Source organism: Pholis gunnellus (assembly GCF_910591455.1).
Source record: "Pholis gunnellus genome assembly, chromosome: 13".
NCBI lineage: Eukaryota > Metazoa > Chordata > Actinopteri > Perciformes > Pholidae > Pholis > Pholis gunnellus.
The window spans coordinates 20,014,184-20,034,793 of record NC_136540.1 but is presented as its reverse complement, the minus strand read 5'-3'; the positions used below and the strand labels follow the sequence as shown (position 1 = coordinate 20,034,793).

The window sequence follows — 20,610 nt, the reverse complement described above, 5'->3', positions numbered from 1 at the left end:
CTCCAGCTTCCACCCTGTAGGATTATTGTGCTTTGTAAAATTACAAGTAAAAGTCTTGCAAAATAATGCAAGTCAGTCGTCAATTGTTGCCCCGGTAAATATTCACATATTCTGCAGCCTGGAGAGCAGTCAGACTCCAGTGTCAGTGAGGCCAGACAGAGGCAGACTCCTTTTGTCACTGAGGACTTGATTTGTACCATAGTGAAGCTGGGCGCTTACTGTCAAACTCAGCCATTTATCCCTTTTATCCATCCTAACCGGCTACTAAGTCTCTTGATCGCTGACGACACAGACACAACGCGTGATACCGACTTGTTAGAAGCGGCAACCAAGCATCAGATATCTTACAAAGAGATAAACATTCATTATGGACAGTCAAAAACATTTTCAAATGATTATTTTAAAATCATAACTTCTAAAACCTCTAAAGAAGTATTGTTGTTGTTTCTTTTTACATTTGTCTACATAAAAATGTTATCAATAAGATGTATTTTTGGCAAAAAAGTAATATGAGCCTTTCAGAAAGCTATATTATTGGACATGATTATGGATGCCGCTGTAATTCTATTAATGTGAGGCTTGACCGAGCTGGAAAAAAATAAGGACTAATATATGTCAATCAAGATTTCAACCAAAAGTCTCTTTTTAATAAATGGGGAAGGGAAATGGAGAAGAAAAAAACTGAAATCCTTCACGGGCCGGGCTAGTTCAGTCTCTGTGACCTGAGCTTCTTTGTCTTCTGAGGAGTGACACACAAGACACACGGTGAGTGACAGCCAACAGGGAATATCAACTCCAGCTTGTATGGCCTCCAGGATCGTTTGGCATAGTCCATGATGAATCGATGTGTGCAACTGGTTCTTGGTAGAGGCAAAACTATATCTATGGTGAGTCGTTGGAAGGGAGTTTCAATAATGGGCAGCAGGATGAGTCTGGTACTCTGGCTTAGGGGCACATGCGACAAAGCTCTCAGAGGAGGGCCCCGAGCAGGTGGGAGTGGGCCAGGAATAGGTACTTGAAGACATACTGGGTGTGCACAAGCAATTGGTTAACCTGTTCATCTCTCATCTTTATCTGCATTTCAAGCTATTTTTTGATAGCAAAGTAAGGGTTAGTTGGTAGACCTAGAACACTCTGGAGAGATTACATATCTCGTCTGGCCTGGGAACGCCTCGGGGTTCCCCAGGGGGAGCTGGAAAGCATGGCTGGGGAGAGGGATTTCTAGAATACCCTCTAAGCCTGTTGCCTCCGCGACCCGGCCCTGGATAAGCGGAAGTCAATGGATGGATGGGTTAGTTATCTTACCTAGTGCAGTCTGTACGGTTCCCTCTATATATTTTATGTTTGGTAGGTTCTAGGCCAGGTTTGAATCCTCTCTCTGGGCAGTAGCAAATCGGTCCAGGCTGGATGGAATCAGTGGGTGACTGTAAGTCAGCTTGGTCATTTTCCCGACTGCCATGTCCGTAGCTCTTTCTCTTCTCAAATTTCGGTCAGAGCAGGCTAATCCGCCTGCCTGAGTCAATACCTGATTTCTGTGTCCTGATTTCCCACTCGTAGCAAGTGCTGTGGTGCCTCAACATGTTACCAGCCAGAGGTGACTAGTAAGCATGTGTTGCCTCCCTTGTTTGATGGTGCGGTTGGCATGGGAACGTCTCTCTCAGCTCCAGGCAATATCAGAATCAGAATCAGAATCAGCTTTATTGGCCATGTATGCGTACGCATACATGGAATTTGTCTCCGGTTTCCACTCCGCTCTCAATGTACATACACTATTTTACAATAAACAAAGATAAATATATAAGAAAAAAAAGGGCAGCAAAAAAAGTAGAACAGATGTAGTTATAAACAGCTATATACAATATAAGTATAAATATATCCCCCAAAAAGTGTATATATATATATATATATATATATATATATATATATATATAATACAATAGTGCAAACAGAGGTAGTAGTGCAATATTACTTATTTATTGTTCATGAGAGTGACGGCCACTGGAAAGAAGCTGTTCCTGTGTCTGGTGGTTTTGGCGTACAGAGCTCTGTAGCGCCTACCAGAGGGGAGGAGTTGGAACAGCTTGTGTCCAGGGTGTGAAGGGTCTGCAGTGATCTTTCCAGCCCGCTTCCTGAATCTGGAGGTATACAAGTCCAGGATGGAGGACAGGCTGGAACCAATGATCCTCTCTGCAGACCTGACAATCCGTTGTAGTCTGTTCCTGTCCTGTTTGGTGGCCGATCCAAACCACACAGTGATGGAAGAACAGAGAGCAGACTGGATGATGGCTGAGTAAAACAGAATCAGCAGCTCCTGAGGCAGGTGGAACTTCCTGAGATGGCGCAGGCAGTTCAACCTCTGCTGGGCTTTTTTCCTGATGGTGTTGATGATGTTGGGAGCCCACTTCAGGTCCTGGGATATACCTATGTTGAATACACTTATTGTAAGTCGCATTGGATAAAAGCGTCTGCTAAATGACTGTATTGTAATGTAATGTAATGGGAGATTGTGGATCCCAGAAACTTGAAGGTCTCCACAGCAGACACAGTGTTGTTGAGTATGGTGAGGAGGGGCAGTGTTGGGGGGGCTCCTCCTGAAGTCCACTGTCATCTCCACAGTTTTGAGCCTGTTTAGCTCCAGGTTGTTCTGAACACACTGAGGACCAGCTGTTCAACCTCCCGTCTGTACGCAGACTCATCACTGTCCCTGATGAGGCCGATGACCGTTGTGTCGTCTGCGAACTTCAGAGTTTAACAGACAGGTCCTCTGAGGTGCAGTCGTTGGTGTAGAGGGAGAAGAGCAGTGGGGAGAGCACACATCCCTGGGGGGCGCCAGTGCTGATAGTCCAGGTACTGGATGAGATTTTTCCCAGCCTCACCTGCTGCTTCCTGTCAGTCAGGAAGTTTGTGATCCCCTGACAGGTGGAGGCTGGCACAGTGAGCTGGGAAAGTTTGGGTTGGAGTATTGCTGGGATGATGGTGTTGAACGTAGAGCTGAAGTCCACAAACAGAACCCTTGCATATGCCCCTCTTACCCACAGGTAAACATAATTAGTGGTCCACAGGGCCTGGGGCAGTCCCTCTCTTGGGAGGTGTAGTTAGTAGGTGAATCTGGTCCTGCCTACTGCGCCTCAGGCTCTCTCCCATTACGAGCTGCTGGTGTATATCCTCACTGATTGATTGCAGCCTCTCCTGCGTAACTTGGTGGTTATCCAGTAATAAAACAAGCAACCTAACCAAACTAGGTGCTATCTGGGCCCCGTACCTTTTGCCGTCAGTGGGCAGGGTAGGGATACATCAGCCCAGCATCACTCGCTTCAAGGGGGAGGGGCTCATTCCCTTTATTGGTCAGGATGTGTTCTGCATGAGGTCAGCCAGCTTTGCTCAAGCTGATAGTGTAGGGTGTTACTTCCAGTCACGGAACTGCTGCGTTTTCTGCCGGAAGTCTTTATACATACTGGGCTCTCATGTCGCTCTCCTCTCAAACTCCTCCATGTATTCTTCGACATCATCATTAGGAGTCAGTTTGGTAAGTACATCCCTAAGGCCTCATTCACTAATATGGGCATAGAAATGTTCTAACTTTGCGCACAAATTAAGTGCACATGCATAATTACCGTCGGATTCATGAAATGTCTGGTTCTCCCCATGATTAAAGCATGTGGCAGGGTAGGTACTGATGAACTATTCTTAGAAGGTTGTTGGCTGTTGCTCTGGTTCCATCTCCTGTTTTTTGTTGATCCAAGGTATGATTAAAAAATAATGCATTAAGGTGTGATAAGCGTTTTAGTGTTGTAGCTTGTCTACTTTATAACAATGCATTACGTTGTATTTGTTTATCATATGTTTTGTGTGTGAAAATGTAATCAACAAAGTTATAAGTAACATGGCTGTCAGCTGTCGGTGAGTAAAACGTGCAACATTTCCTTTTGAAAGGTAGTGAAGTACAGGTAAAAGTAGCATGAATTAGAAATACTCAAGTAAAGTACAACTGCTTCAAAATTGTTCTTAAATGCCATATGTGGGAAATTTCTGCCACCGTATTCCATATGTCTGAGATTGCCTTGGGGCTGGCCCTGACTTATTTCACTTTCACAAACCACATTATGTGCATTTATTTATTAGCTAATAGCTCCACAGACCTCTTGTTTAGCTGGTGCATCTATGTTGCCATGCCATGGTTAATAATAGTTATGTTACACTTTTTAAAGTAATATTTAGGAAAATATCTTGGTATGAGTTTGCAATGGAAATGTGTGAAAACTGATTTTAAAGAGTTTTTAGTGGTTTTCACACTGATGTGGTGTGGAAAAGTTCTGCAAATAGGCAAGATAAGAGAGAATTCCACCACGCTGTATTGTAACAATTACCTTTAATACAACGTTTTGGTCCTGCTCAGGTAAAGAAGAAGAACAAGGAACATTCCAGACAGATTTAGTCAGCACCTCCTCAGGTGAGGCCAATCAGGGACCCTGAGCTGTCAAGCAATAAGCCTTACTTTTTGCATTTAGTGTATAAGAAAGTGCTTCCCACCATCAAAGATACCACAATCTATAATGAACAGCAACTACAATATGTAGTTGCTGACAGTTGACTGTAGTTTAACATTGAATAATAAAGCAAAAGTCATCTCCAAAATCCTCTCTTTCATAATGGCATTACTATTATTACGTCAATGGAAATCTCAGGGTAACATTATCAAAAAATCACTGTTTAGGCTACCCCATACATATACTTCTAAATAGGCATTCATGTATATGTTTTTCCAATTTTCTATTCCTACTACCATATGATTGAATGTGGCTATTTATTTGTTACATTGTGGAAGCCTATTGTCTATTATAAGGTTTGGGGTAGCCTACACGCTGATGTTCTGATCATGTTTCCCTGAGATTGCTGCTGCTGCACAGCTACCACACTAACTAGAGATTCATTTGCGCCGTCTTGTCTGCAGATGGCGGTGTGTGTCCAAAGATCAGCCACCACCTATCTGCTACCAAGAAGAAGAAAGTCCACGGTGTTTTCCTGGGTGGACGGCCTGCTCAGGATCGAGCCTGTCAGAAGTGCATTGAAACGAGAGGAACGTGGGATAAAGTCAGTGAAATATGCGTTAAATCCTGTTGTGATATCATTAAATGTAAAATATATCAGATTTCGTGTTAAATTATGGAGCCTGTAACTCATAACTAATAAGAATAATGATTTGACTAACGTTAACGTACCTCGCTATTAGCAAGGCTACATCAGTAACCTACAAGAAGGCATATGATCGCAAATGTAAGACAGTGTTTACTAATAATAAACAAACATTTCCAATTTATGATAGATTTATAATTTGTTAGTAACACCACGGTAACGTTAACTACAAGTATGGTCACCGTATGGAAGCATAAATCTGTCTTTTTCACTGTAAAACACTAACGTTAGCTAAATATGTGATACTAAGCTTTAACGTGAATTAGCAACGTGACTTCTAACTTTGATGACATTTAACGTACAATTACTTGAAATTTGGGATGTTTGTTCGGTGTTTCGATGTTTCAGGTGCACAACTAATATAACGTTAGATTCGTTGTCAGATATTTGTTTGGTTATTAGTTAGATTTACATTTCGCAACTTAATCTCCGGTAAATGGTTCGTTGAAAGTTAATTTATCACTGTTAGCATTGAGCTAACAGCTGTCAGCGTTAAAGTGCTAACAGCTCGTTAGCTAGCTAACTAATGTTTACGTTAACTGCCAGCCTTCTATGTAATAACGTTAGCTAAACACTGTGATTTGGTTGGTGAAATCAAACATTGAACCAGATTTGCTAGCGATATAACGTAAAAGTCTCTAACTTACTTGTGCCATAACGTTAACGTTATATTGTCCCGTAAGGTTGGCGATATTAAGCCACTGGACATTAACGTTAGTTTTACATGTCGCACTTCTCCCACCGGTAAGTCTGCCTTCTCTGTTCGATCGCCAGACCACACACGAAACTCTGGCTGTACGTTACGTAATGTTACATGTTACACGCTTCTCCAAAATGATATTAAAATGTGGTAACGTCAAAGTTTTTGCATAGGTGCTTTTACGTTGTGTTTCCTACTCAATTCTGCCTACACATGATGTTGAAATATTGTGCATTATAATGAGTCAGTTATGGATAGCCGTAAATCACCATATAAAACATAAACTAGATCTATATTCTGAAACGAAATGTGATCCATAGCTATCCACAAGTGAGTTATTCTTCACATGTGTCGCTAAGCTATGCAGATACGCGACCAGCATTACCATTTTATGTACCATTATGTCAACTACATTTTAGACTTTTGTAACACAAGTTGTCACCAGTAGCTAACATTCACCATAACTAACTTAAGCTTATTAAGATATTTGAATACTTAATATGCAGTATTTCATTTGTCAAACTTTATTCCTGTTTAGGATTAGGTGATTGAATTGAAGTCCTGTTAAGACAGGGCTGATCTATGATCAAAGGTTAGCAGCTTGTCATCTACAGATGTCACACTAATGGTAACATTCAGAATGACACAACTGATCCATTTCAGAACAATATAATAAGTAGAACTAGACTATTAGTTAGTGGTGATGACTTGATTCACGTTTAGTTATTTACAGCCCTGCTGCTTCTGTCCCACTGTTTTAACATCATTATATGGTATAGCTTGCCATCCAAAAGGGGACCGTGTGCAGTTATGAAAGTCTTCAAAAGTACTTCATTACATAAAGTTAAACTCAGCTGAGCATGTGTTTTGGGTTCTGAACGCTTTTACAGATTTCGTGCTTCTTTGTCGGCCACTTGTTAAAATCAGACCAGCCATTACAGTATCCTGATGTTGTGTTTGTACATCGGTTCTTCATTTGGTTTTGTGTTTAATTTCTAAAGGTTTTTAACATTGACATTTAACTTTATAAAACAAAGGTCTGGAAATAAAGTGAATTTAATTGACCTCTTTAACTACTGTTGTCTGTCTAAACCAGTGGTTCTCAACTGGTCTGGCTGCGGGACCCACTATCACCCCTTAATGACAAGCCGTGACCTAAATCGAGGAACATAAAATAATAATTTTTTTAATGAAAAGATGGTGCAGTTTGAACCTGAACTGAAAATGTCCTCTGCAGTCGTAGTATAGGGAGCTCTCTTGTGCAGAGAAATTGTTCTTGTCAGTCCCCGTCCCACACATGTTTCACGTAAACGAGTAAAACTGCTTTGTTTGTTATGTCTGTAGATTCGTCCATTTGTAATACAGAATGACCACTTGCCTAAATTCGAGCTGTTGTTTGATGTCATCCAACATGTCATCAATTCGTCTACTTATAGTGTCATTTGACAGAGGTATAGTTTTCAGTTTATCCTCTGCTGATATTAGCATTACAAGGCATTAAAGGCAAATATTATTAAGTGTGTGAATAGATGGCACTCCGCTGCATACAATTTATTTTATTTTTTCCAGGCAAAGGCCCACTCAATACGGTTTTGGGTCACGGACCCGTATTCAGTGGGTCGCGAGCCTTTGCCATACCAGTTGAGAATCACTGGTCTAAGCTACTCTATTATTCTGTTTTAGGGTTTCTTTTTTGAAAGTATTTGAACATGCCATTTCTTTAAATTGCTTGTTTCATTCAGCAGTTGCTTTTCAGATTTGATAACTGAGAACGAGCCTGAGAGAAATCCACCGTTCCCCTCCCCGACCTCCTCTTCCTTACCCTCTCTCACATCTCCCACCATGAATGAAGTTAATATAGTCAGAGAGGGCTGGCTTCACAAACGAGGTAAGGTGCATAAGGATCAGTAAGGTCTTGTCATGCTGATAATTTCGAGCGAAATACACTGCAAGTGTTCTAAATGGGAACCCTTTGGTTCAATCAGATGGAGCTAAAGGGTTCATCCAAAAAGGCCACTGATGTGCCTATTGATTGGATTTACTTGATTCAGGTGAATATATCAAAACGTGGAGGCCCAGGTATTTCATCTTGAAGAGTGACGGTTCTTTCATCGGCTACAAGGAGAAGCCTGATCTAAGCGACCAGACCTCACCACCACTCAACAACTTCTCAGTAGCAGGTCAGTCCCCCAGACACGAAAATATTCTTTTCTTCATAACCAGTGTTTTCTACTTCTCAAAGTTAGATGGCTATTTTGACTTCCATACAATTCATGGTTTAACATCCTAAGTAGTTTCCTGTAAACATCCGTCTTTGTTTTAGATTTGTATTGCCATCAACACATATTGACAGTTATTCAACATTACAAAACAGAACTACCATTAGATTGAGCTTCACTTGACATACATGCACATATATATGTGCATGTATGTCAAGTGAAGCTCAATCTAATGGTAGTTCTGTGTTATTTTTTATATATATATAAAACACACCTATCTATCGATGCATATACCTACAAACGATAGAAACAATCGTTCTTTGTGTTTTTCACAGAGTGCCAGTTAATGAAGACTGAAAGACCCCGGCCCAACACATTTGTCATTCGTTGCCTACAGTGGACCACTGTTATTGAACGCACCTTTCACGTGGACAGCAATGAGGAGAGGTAAGAACAGGATAAAATGGTATACTAATAATAATGTTTTTCCTAGCCTTGTGTCAAACTATGGTAGCCCCTTCCACACAGCATGTTCAAAGTGGGACTGTTCCACCTCGCTGTTCTGTATGAAAGGTACGGAGGCTCCATCACTGAGCCAGCTGAGGTAGTCACAGAGCCGAGCCCATGTCTGTGTGAAAAGGGTCAGCCAACACAGAGAAACAGGTGTGATGTTTTAGTGATGTGTTATTTTTGAGCCCCAACCACAGATTTTTAAAAAACACACTAGCAGCTATAGCAACTGAGAATGGAAGCAAATTGGGGAGACAACAAGGTCTGGAGGCTCCTTACCCTTCAAGTAGAGGACCGGCATATAACAAGGACGGAAAAGTCACTTTTTTTTGCCCGTTGTTAGCTAGATGTTGCCGCTGTTGTATTAAACGTCATGCCTCTTTTGCTCCTGTGATACTGGCGTGATATCTGTCACACACTGGGGCGCTGTTGTTTGGTTCAGTGTGTGTAAAAGACTCCAAAACGTATTAACAATTAATTTTTATATATATTTGGGATTTTTACCTTTCAGAGAGGAGTGGATGCGGGCAATCCAGTCGGTGGCAAATGGTCTGAAGATGAGGGAACAGGAGGAGGAGGAACCGATGGATATGTTTGGCTCACCCAGCGAAAGCAGCCTGGAGGAGATGGAGGTGTCCATGTCCAAGAATCGCTCCAAAGTGGTGAGACAATCAGTTGTTGAGGATATAGAAGCTTAAGTTTGATCGAATCCAGAAGACTGTATTAATACAATAACACTATGGCAATGTTTAGTATTTTCCTTGCAAGGACATTTGGAAACACAATCAATCATTTTAATTTTATTCTTTTAGGGGCACTATATTATATTGACATTGTTTTCTATGTATGATTTCTGGGACCTCCAGACCCAGAGTAATTTTTATCTTGCACACAGTTTTACACAATGTGCAAGTTTATTGCACGAATAATGAGCTGAGGGGAGCTGCATATTAAGCTGATCATTCTCATCACTACCACAGACACATGCGCATTGTCACATTAGTGTTTGTCAATGTATTTTTCCATAAATGTCATTAGTCTTTCTAAAAGTCTGACATGAAACACTTGGGGTTTATTTTTTAAGGTAAGTTTGACATTTACTGCTGTATTGGACAATGACATTGAAATGCCTTGTGTTTTAACCAAGATCAGAGGATTTATTTTACTTTAGCTTCAGCAACAACAACTAGAGTGAACTTTTAGCAGCATTCCTCTGACCAGAGTCCACTGATCCCCAGTGGACTCTTATCATTTGGTTAGTTTCTGATATTTATTATTTAAAGACCAAAGTAGTTTATATTAAATAAGGAGCATTTATTATACAGTAAAACATCATTACAGTACATATGGACAACATCTTGACGTAACCTTACCAAACAAAGTGCAGACAACTTATTTTTGCACATTTAAATTTCATGCATGCTTTTCTGAAAAGATTGGACAATTATGTGTACTAACACGGCTGTGAATGTAGAAGAGACATGTGATTTGTATGAAATGCTCATCTCTGCGTAAAGAGTTCTTATGATCCCTAATTAATTCTCACACCTTGACCTTCTACACATTACAGACAATGAGTGACTTTGAGTACCTGAAGCTTCTTGGGAAGGGGACATTCGGGAAGGTGATTCTGGTCAAAGAGAGGTCCACCGGAGTTCATTATGCCATGAAAATACTGCGCAAAGAGGTCATCATAGCCAAGGTAACTAAGAGGTGCCCTGCCCTGTGTGTGCAGACACAAATGGTTTGAACTGTAGTAGTCACTCTTCTCATTCTCCATACCTTCATCTGACTAGCAAAATTACTACTAGTAAAATAAATATAATAATAAAAAAAAAAATATATATATATATATAATAGAAATGTGGGGGTAATGTATTGGAATACATATTTGGTCAGCCTTACCAGGAATGTTGGTGTTGGTATTGGCAGAGGTAGAAGAAGGTTAAAAATGTAAAAATGTTAACTTCCAGTGCAGAGTGAAAGAGAGGAATTATCAGCACAATGTACTCTCATTTACTTAACTGTTCAAGTGGAACTTAAAATCTAATCTGATGCTGGATAGTTTAATAAATAATAATGCATCATATGAATGTTGAGACTTAGTTTTAAGGCATAACAGAACTCCTGAGAGAGAGAGAGGCTGTGAATGCAATGATCTGGCAGGAGGTGGGACCTCAAAACAAATCAACACACATTGATTCCCCAGAGGAATGGTGTTTTTGTGATAAACATAAAAACCCTGTTCAAAGGTCCGGATCAGTTATCTCACACAGGAGATAAAGGGAGTTATCTCACACACATGTATTCGTGTATATTGTATTTCATTTTATTTTTTGTAAAAAAACGTTTTTTTTAACCCCTCCAACTCCAAAATGTTGTTGCTTGCAGGGAGTTATGGTCTGGTTTAGGGAAGTGTGTTTTCAGTGTTACTCATCTTATTCTTACTCCAATCTGTAGAGCCTGAAGAAGGTGAATTCCTCCTCCCCCGCATATCACACCATGAGGAAATAAATAAATGATTCAAGAACACACATGAATAAAATACATGATTCTTGGCCATTGTGATGCCTGAAACACCTTTTCAATGTATTATGCTCACTTGTGTTTCATCCTACTTAGAGGAATTTATTGGCAAATGACCACATGTGGACCTCTCAAACTGTGCACAGTTGGAATGATGTGGACACCTTTATTGATTGTTTCAATCATCAGACACTGCACTGAACTGACACTAAGCAGCAAATCTCATAAAATGATTTTGCATATGTACGTTTAAAGATATGCAAACACATTAAGAGCCATTTTGTAGCATTTAGACAAAAATAAAAGTAAGTTATTTAATATTAACATTTCCACTATCAAAGAAGACAAACATAGTCAAACTGTTATTGATGGTAAACTTCACATTTTGAAATACACTAAACCGTAACCACAACATACTCTTCAGAAGTGTGAAAATCCCCACCAAAAAATTGTTGAGTTAGGGGAAACTGTTGTCTACAACACCTTCCTAATTATTGGTACCTTTTTAATGCATGCATTTATTTATTTATTCAAAACATGGACATTATCTGACAATAATGTGTTTGTTGGCAGGATGAGGTGGCCCATACAGTTACAGAGAGCAGAGTGTTACAAAACACACGACACCCCTTCCTCACGGTAAGAACACTTGAAGGAGCTCTGCTGTTGAATGCAGCGCTGCCTCAGATAGAGCAGCCAGCAACTTGTCTTTTTCATGAGCCACGTGGTCCTCAAGGGAATTTATATATTATAAATAAATATTTAACCAGATAAAAAGGAAAAAGAAAAAATTTAGATGAAATCTCTTTTGCAAAGGTACACGTCTTTCATACATACAATAAAAGTCAAAACAAAACCTTACACACAGTAAAAATGAATGCCCAAGCATCAACAGAACAGGTTCAATAGAATATACAGTGTATAATACATACAGACTAAAAGACAGCGAGACATAACGACATTGTTGTGCATTAGCAGTCTGATGACTCTGTGTGTGCTGAGCCGCTATTGGATGACTTTGCTCGACACTGAGTTATTTCTGTGATAGTGTAGTGTTCACATACAGTGCATTTAAGGCTCTATGGATTGCCATATTGGTGGGTCCATACTAAAATATCTCATTGCCATGAAATTTGGTTCAGACATTGGCGTTCTTCTCAGCAGTATTAACTTATGGGAGCCTCTGACATTTCATAGATCGCCATCATCAGGTCAAAATTGTAGTTTTGTCCAATACTACAATGATCAAATACCTGCAAAATACCTGGGTTACGTGTTTAGTGGTAATTTGTAAATATTAGCATGCTAACATGTGAAACTGAAACGGTGGAGAGATTTTCCTTTTCAGATGTGAGGGTCCTGAGACAGGATGTCATATGTTGTACAGATTGTAAAGTCCTCTGAGGCAAATTTGGGATTGGTGATTTTGGGCTATACAAATATATTGAATTAGGGTTAATTTAAATGCTCATTATACCTGCTAAACAAGAGTGTTATCATTGTCATTGTTAGCCTTTAGGTGAAAGCAGTGGAAGTGGAGCCTCATACCAGACCCACTGTTGAACGTGTCATTTTTGCTTTTTGAGACAATATTGGGTTAGGTGAACTTTGGTTTCCTGTGTTGCTGTGTAATATTGATGAAAACAGACATATAATGCCAGTAGCTTTTGACTGATGACATGCATCATCAATATTTAGGGGAGGCCCTCTCATTTTCTTTAACATTCCTGGATGTAAGTGTTTATGTAGAATGTCGCAACATTTTTAATGTTCAATCCTCCAGTCACACAACCAGAGTTCACTCATCAGTTAGGAGTGCTGGGAAACTCACCTCCTGTAATCATCATGATCATTTCCTTCCTGCAGACACTGAAGTATGCTTTCCAAACCCATGATCGACTCTGTTTTGTAATGGAATACGCTAATGGAGGCGAGGTGAGACCTCACAGTCACATGGAGATGCACTAAATGTCACTCAATGTCAACAGCTTGCCGTGCACATTCAAACACTGCCCTTCCTCTTTCAGCTGTTCTTCCACCTGTCACGGGAGCGAGTGTTCACAGAGGACCGGGCACGCTTCTACGGGGCTGAGATTGTGTCAGCGCTCGAGTACCTCCATTCACGTGATGTTGTTTACCGGGATCTGAAGGTGAATACAATATTCATTGCATGATTTCAGAGAAGATGATATGATTGATTCTGGTTTTAGATTTTACTTTTTAATCCATTCAATAAAGATGATGTCTTTAGTTAGAATAGAATTTAAGCATTTAACAGCAGTTTCAGTGTTTTCATTGATACTTCAGTCAAAGTAACATTTCCAGTAGAAATTATCTGGAAATGTTATTCTTTCTCTGTTAAATTCCAATGTAGTTAAGAAATGACTTGTGACTTCTACTGGAATCAGTGTGTGCTGCTGAAGAGAAATGCTGAAATAAAGTCTGAGTGTTGCACATCGTATGGACACATTTACAATGTATGGCTGCCCATGACAAGTGCCCAGGCAACAGTTAGGGGTTCAGTGTCTTGCTCTGGGACACTTCGACTCAGGACACGTAGCAACCAAGGATCGAACTGCCGACCTTGCGTTTACCAAATGACCCTCTCTACTCAGTGAGCCACGTTTGCCCCATTATTTAGACTGCAGCACAACTAAATCCCCTTTAAATGTTCGAGTAGACAGTCAGACTATAAATGTAAATCTGGTCAGTATTTTCCAAATGGGGAGAACCAATAGATGAAGACAGATGAATTTCTTGACAAATATTATTCCTAAGATTATTTTCTATCCGGCCATCCCTTCAGAACTTCTACAACATCAGTGTAATCCTGTTGTGCACTATTGCAATAATCTTCATAACATAATTTTTTTTTCATTATGATTTTATCAGCCAGCACTAAGAATACAGATCACAGTCCACTTTCACAGATAAACCTAGACTATGGCTCTGATCTTAAATCAGACTAAGTTACCATGTATTTTGGGGAAATTAAGACTTTTTGTCAAACTACAAAACATAGCTCATTGAGCGCCTGGGTCTCTTGCTTCTCTCCAGCAGAAAATGTTTGCTGACTGAAAGGGTTTTTCAGTTACAACATTTAATGGAAAAAATGCAGAGCTGTGGCAGAGCTGAGCTGCTTATTGAAGTGACAGGGCTCAGTACTTCTGCTAACAAGTCAACGACCAAGGATGTGCTCACTGCTGTATATTTCCAAATGGTTGTTGCTCGCTCATTTGGTGCCATAGACCAGCAGGTGTCACTGATTGCTGCATGGAAACATGGCTATTAGTGTGGAGGAAGCCCTGAACACGGTGGCTTATAAATCACTCTTTAAGTAAACTTTAACTAAGCAGCAAACACCAGCACAGTGTCAATTAATTCTTGACTATTCAGTGACCCAATCACTGTTTGATAAAAAAACAAATTCATTATAAGCTCAGAAGCGGTCATCATATCCATGAATGTGTTTGTCATTTTACTCTCTCAGCTGGAGAATCTGATGCTGGATAAAGACGGCCACATCAAAATCACTGATTTTGGCCTTTGTAAGGAGGGCATTACCCCTGACGCTACCATGAAAACCTTCTGTGGTACTCCTGAATATCTGGCACCTGAGGTAAGGTACTGAAAATGACTGGGTACAACATGTTAAACACAGTTTTGACCTCTACATAAGCGCTCATTTTTACACACACTAACGATTTTCCAAATCCACGCTTTGGTTCAGACCTCAATGTTTTTTTACAAGATATTACATTTTATTCTATATAAATTATAACAAGTATCACATTGTCTCCAAGTATCAGTGTAGGTTCATGGTGTGGTGAGTAGACATCTGTCAGTAAATACTGTCACCTGGATTTGTTGAGCTGCAGTCTCAGTCTTCTTAGCAGCCTCTTAGAGCTCCACCTCATTAAGTGATGAGAGCGCTGCTTTCAGAACCGTTACACCCAGCAACCTCTGGTGCTGAGAAATGAAGCCAATGCAGGAGAGCTAAACGGATCATAAAACTCACGGTTTGGATTGCAGTTTTTGAGTCACGGTTCGGATCAGCAAAGAAAAGGGGAGGAGACAAATATAACTTTGCTTTCCATTTATTAATTTAAGAACTTCAAGAACACTTAAAGCAAAGATCTTTGGGCTGTAGTCTTCAACAACAACCACAATATTTAAGATATTTATTTTCAAAAAGATGAGAATATCTACATTATCTGGGGAAAGGGTAGCGCCGGACTTTAAATCTCCAAATAAATACTCAATTAATCTGCGGTTCACAAGTGTATATATATTTGTGTGTGTGTGTGTGTATATCTGTGAGACCTCTCCCTCTCTCTGAAATAGCCTGGGAATTGATACTAATCCATAACACTCAAGAAGGTTTCCGCATGTCACTTATTTCTAAGAATAAGAACAACATTTTGTCATTCTTATAATTTTGATGCACTTAAGACCAAATTTCTACTTTGCTTTATACATATGGGCCCTGGTGTTGGACCTGACTGTTGGGACATGTATTTTACTCACAAGATGTTATCAGTCAAAACTGAAAAGAGATGTATAGTGTTAGGTGATGTGTACCAAATGTAAGTGTTAGAGTCTGCAAATTCAAAATCACTTCTTACTGCCATTGGAATTAATTGTAATCAGACAAATGTCTGTTTCTCAGGTCCTAGAGGATAATGACTACGGCCGGGCGGTGGACTGGTGGGGTCTGGGTGTTGTCATGTACGAAATGATGTGCGGCCGTCTGCCTTTCTACAACCAGGACCATGAGCGTTTGTTTGAGCTCATACTCATGGAGGAGATCCGCTTCCCCAGGAACCTGTCGCCTGAGGCCAAGTCCCTGCTGGCTGGCCTGCTCAAGAAGGACCCCAAACAGAGGTGTGTGTGTGTGTGTGTGTGTGTGTGTGTGTGTGTGTGTGTGTGTGTGTGTGTGTGTGTGTGTGTGTGTGTGTGTGTGTGTGTGTGTGTGTGTGTGTGTGTGTGTGTGTGTGTGTGTGTGTGTGTGTGTGTGTGTGTGTGTGTGTGTGTGTGTGTGCCCATTTTGGGAATGCCTTTTTAATTCTTACATGATCGTGTTTGGACTGACAGGTTGGGTGGAGGTCTCAACGATGCCAAAGAAGTAATGAGTCACAAATTTTTCATCACCATCAACTGGCAGGATGTGGTACAAAAGAAGGTAAGACATTATGAGACTAAAAGAAGTGAAACTGAGGTTTTCTTTCAGTCACTGAATATCCCCTTCATATCTGTAATATCAGACACTTTTATCAGGCTTTAATAATTGTTCTCTGTAGCTTGTAGAAAAAATCCTTACATTTAGAAATATGCTCTCATGGTTGTGAACCGTGCAGCTAATCTCTAATTCATAGAGATACAAGCCATCTCCATGAATTAGAATCAACAAAACCTTTTTTCTATAATATGTTTGCAGTGTGTCAGACACAGGAAAATGTCATGCTTTATGAAAACCTATACCTAAAAATGCACTTCTCCTATAATTTCTTACTGCAACTAACACAACGTGCATACTTCTATACTTGCATGATGGAAACCCTGAGTGTCCTGAATTCCAGAGGCTTGGTTGGAGCCAACAAACAACGACAAAAAAACAACAATGGTTGAAAGAGAAACTAATAGAGCCTGTGTTCTTAACATTAACAAAATAGAAACCCTGTTGAGTTTAGCTGTGGTTAGATATGTTTATATCGTTCTCAGAGAAGATATCTCGGTGTCGGTCAGGAATGATACAGCCATGCTTCGCCCCCTAGTGCAGTGTTTTTCAACCTTTTCTGAGCATGACACCTTTTAGCATAATATGCCATGGTGTCAAACTCAATCTCAGAGAGGGCTAAAACAAAAAATTGGGACTACATTGAGGGCCAAATAGTCACCATTTAATAAACGGGATAGAAGGGATATTGGACAAAGTGCAAAAAGAATACATGTTTAGGTAGGCTACATTATTTTATGCATACGTACCAGAGCCAGATGCTACTCACACAGGTATGTGCTTCCGAACATGCAGAGCATTTGAGCAGCATGTACAGTAGGCGGAGTTAAGGCATCATTTCGGGGATGAAGCTTGGAACCTGTGCAGCGCCCTCAGAGTCACACTTTGCCTTGAGTGTGTCATTACACTGGAGGTCTATCAGCTCCATTTGGATGTGCACAGGTGCTCTTTCCACTTCAACTGCAAACGGATTGCTGAGCAGTTCAAATTTAAATTTCTGAGCTGCAAAGTCGGCAAATCGCCGATGAACTCCGTGCTAAGTGCGCCCAGTTATCAGCAAAATGTGCAGTCGGGAACACAGCGGTGGAGACTTTAACTGCATCACACATGTCTGTGATCACACGTCCCCGTCCCTGAAGCTGGAGGTTTAGCGCAGTGAGATGCTTCCTTATGTTGCACAAAAAGCCAGCTAACGTCACCACGTTTCGTCCCGGAGCTCTGTGGTGGCGGGCCAGTTATGATAAACGTTTTCTGGCGGGCTGTTGTACCGAGGGCCGGATATATGCTGACAATTTAATAACAAGTCTCTCAATTTGTTGATCCTTACTAGGCTTTTCATCTGGGTTATTTTGTCCAGGGCCCAGTTCAGAGTCTGCATTTTTCCTAAATATTTCTCCATCGCTGTTCGTCTTGTCATCACAACCTCTCCCTCGCGTCATTTAATTCTACTGTTTTAAATGAACAAAGTCATTATTGCGCTACCTACTGCCACCCACTGGCATGGAAGAGTATTATTACTTAGCCAGCCACTATATTGCAGCTCAGATGCTCAACAATGGCAAAGTATTTGCAGCAACTAAGTAATATTTTTTTTTCCACTCATTAAGTGAAATTGGACATTTTCCCATGGCACACCTGGCGATCTCTTACGGCACAGTGGTTGAAAATCACTGCCCTAGTGGATACATACTTCAGATATGAAAAATGTTCACAGGCAGTATGTTAAAAGTGCCTACATGTAGTCATTATATAAATCCAGTATTTTCACAATCAAAGGGCATTTTACTAATCTTCTCCCCTTCCATCATCAGCTTACCCCAGTCTTCAGACCGCAAGTGACTTCAGAGACAGACACCCGGTACTTTGATGATGAGTTCACAGCACAGACCATCACGCTTACGCCTCCTGACAAGTGTAAGTGTCCCCTGAATGTACAGCGACACTGTGTCAGTGCCTGATCCACCAGTGTCCATGATTACGTTCTGGGTTCTGTACTGGAATGTGACCACTGACTTCTGCTGTCTTCTTCTTACAGATAACAGTCTGGACTGTGAGGATCCCGGCCAACAAGCACATTTCCCGCAGTTCTCCTATTCTGCTAGCATAAGAGAGTGATCGCATCTCTGCCACACACACACAGGAGGCATGAACACCTGAGCCACATCCTTGCAGGTATAAAATGAGCAGAACCTCCATTTTTAATGAGGTTTTAGTCCATCAGGATCTAAGTGCCTCAGCTGGTGGCCATTTTGTTCAATAGAACCACACTACGGACAAAGCCTGGCCACACTGGCTGTACTGTATCAAACTGGACTTCAGTACCTCACATAGTAATCAGCACAACTCGACCACACAACGCCTGTAGCACCTTTGGATGGCCTATAAAAAACTACTGCTGCTTTTCCAGACTATAAACCACCAATCATTTTAACACACTCTTTTTATGGTCTTTATGGAAGCCATACAGTTCCTCCATGATGTTTCCAAGTGCTCTTCAGAACTAGCTGTCACCACCAGTGATAGATAGGTTTGTATCTGAGGGAGAAAGCAGTTTGTTGGGCATTTTTCTGTTAGGTGTGTGTGGATCTTTTTTTCCTTTTTTTTTGTTGAGAAAAGGGCGTCATCAAATCCAAACTGAATGTCATCAGTTTAGTCTGAACGAGTCTGTCAGCATGAGCTTTTGTGTGTCTTAATACAACGCTCGATATGCGTCAGGAACAACGGATTAATTGATAACACATGATGATCAGTGTCTCCGTGGAGAAAAGCTTTAAGTGAAGCATGAATTGTCCTTTGTAAACTGTTTGCAATGAAAACAAATCATTTGTTTATTAGTTTGCTCTCATCTCAGAATTTAATCTCTGTGAACAGATCTGTCAAGTGTGACACATCAATTATATAGGAATTGGGAGTACCTTAATGCACAAGGTGTATATGTTATTTTTATTTTTTTTATAACATATTTTATCTGTCTTGTTCAGCAATATACACACCATCCATGTGATTTAAGAGACTTAATAAGCACTTAATGATTTGAAGCAGACCTCATATTTCTCAGATGGACCATGTTCATAATATAGCTGAAAGCTTCCTGGATTGGTGTTGGTGCTTATTCTTTTTTAAACATCTCATGGAAATGTGTCTGTGATACAGAGTTTCACAAACAATTCCTAATGCTGTTTACTTTTTCTGTGGTCGGACACTGTAGGTTCTGATTTATGTCAACCATTGGCCAGATTTTGACTTTCAATTTCCCCAAAGGACTTGCACGTTTGCATGCAGACAACATTTAACATTGGAGAACTTTGGCTTTTATTTTGGTTACATGAAAGAAAGAAAAAGTAGAAACCATAAACAGTAGCTATTAAAGTATTGTATCTGTACTGAAACTCAGGTGTTGTATCAGCACTATTTCTGGAAAGAACACCAAGCAAACAAATTCACAGTGCTTTCAGACCACATGTTCATATTTGGAGTGTCATCCTTTCTTAGCATTCAAAGCTACCCCTGTAATATTTCCATTTCACGTATACCTTTTTTATAATGTATGTTGTAGACTTTCTATGAAATTAGTCTTTCCTCAGATCATAACACACCATTTCATACTTAACATACCATACTCTTTAAAACGTTTGAATGTCCTCCTGGCTATTGTGTATCTGTTGTCTCTTTGTAAATCCACACCACTGCTGCTTCTTACACTTGACCAAGCTGGAGAGCTAGGTCATCCAGCGAGCTGTGAACATGGTCCATTGTGAGATTTATTGTTTAAGTGCAATGATTTGCAATGCCTTTTTATTATTTCCAGTTCTTTCCATCTATTACTCATTGCTGTACATCATTAAATGTTAAAAAGGGGAGGTTCACCGTTAAGATTTACAATTCTGGATTTTATACTGTACATGACTATGCGCCAAACATTGTATTGGTGCTACACTGATGAGTCACTGGTAATAAATAAAAGAGCTGGTGCAGACAACCTGCTTCCTGTTGTTCACAGAGCTTCTATCACATGTGCTCTTTTGAAATCATTTCAGTTGTTTTTGTTTTGGCTCTTTTCCCTCTTCCTTCCTGTACCCTGAACATCCTTCACTGATAGTCTCTAATTTAGGATATTCATAATGGTTGAAAGAATTGTATGGTTTCAATTCATTTCTATTTGTCTATGAATCTAATGCTGAAAGACAGTGATCCAATACACATTTTTTAACTGTCTTAATACATCC

At 40.3% G+C, this 20,610-nt stretch overlaps 2 protein-coding genes across 4 annotated transcripts in view; one reads left to right on the top strand and one right to left on the bottom strand.

The window, feature by feature from the left end:
* The first annotated feature begins 5,018 nt into the window (after positions 1–5,018).
* LOC306704853 (RAC-beta serine/threonine-protein kinase-like) lies at positions 5,019–20,581 on the top strand. 3 transcript variants are annotated; one of them, XM_079171409.1, is made up of 14 exons: positions 5,019–5,091; positions 7,639–7,781; positions 7,945–8,073; positions 8,448–8,559; positions 9,134–9,284; positions 10,193–10,324; positions 11,722–11,787; positions 13,015–13,083; positions 13,176–13,298; positions 14,639–14,767; positions 15,818–16,032; positions 16,243–16,330; positions 18,196–18,298; positions 18,420–20,581. In XM_079171409.1, exons 2-14 carry the CDS (start codon positions 7,736–7,738, stop codon positions 18,497–18,499), a joined length of 1,443 nt encoding a protein of 480 aa, XP_079027535.1. In that variant the 5' UTR covers positions 5,019–5,091; positions 7,639–7,735; the 3' UTR covers positions 18,500–20,581. The 3 variants fall into 3 exon arrangements, with proteins under 3 accessions (XP_079027535.1, XP_079027534.1, XP_079027536.1); XM_079171408.1 differs by having other exon boundaries at positions 7,636–7,781; XM_079171410.1 differs by having other exon boundaries at positions 5,034–5,091; positions 7,650–7,781.
* Positions 19,793–20,610, bottom strand: part of LOC306705239 (uncharacterized protein) — a gene marked incomplete at its 3' end in the record, with an annotated part of 57,640 nt that continues 56,822 nt past the window's right edge. Inside the window, exon 6 of the mRNA XM_079171944.1 lies at positions 19,793–19,798. Within this exon, the coding sequence (XP_079028070.1) occupies positions 19,793–19,798 (6 nt within the window). The remainder of the gene's footprint in view (positions 19,799–20,610) is intronic.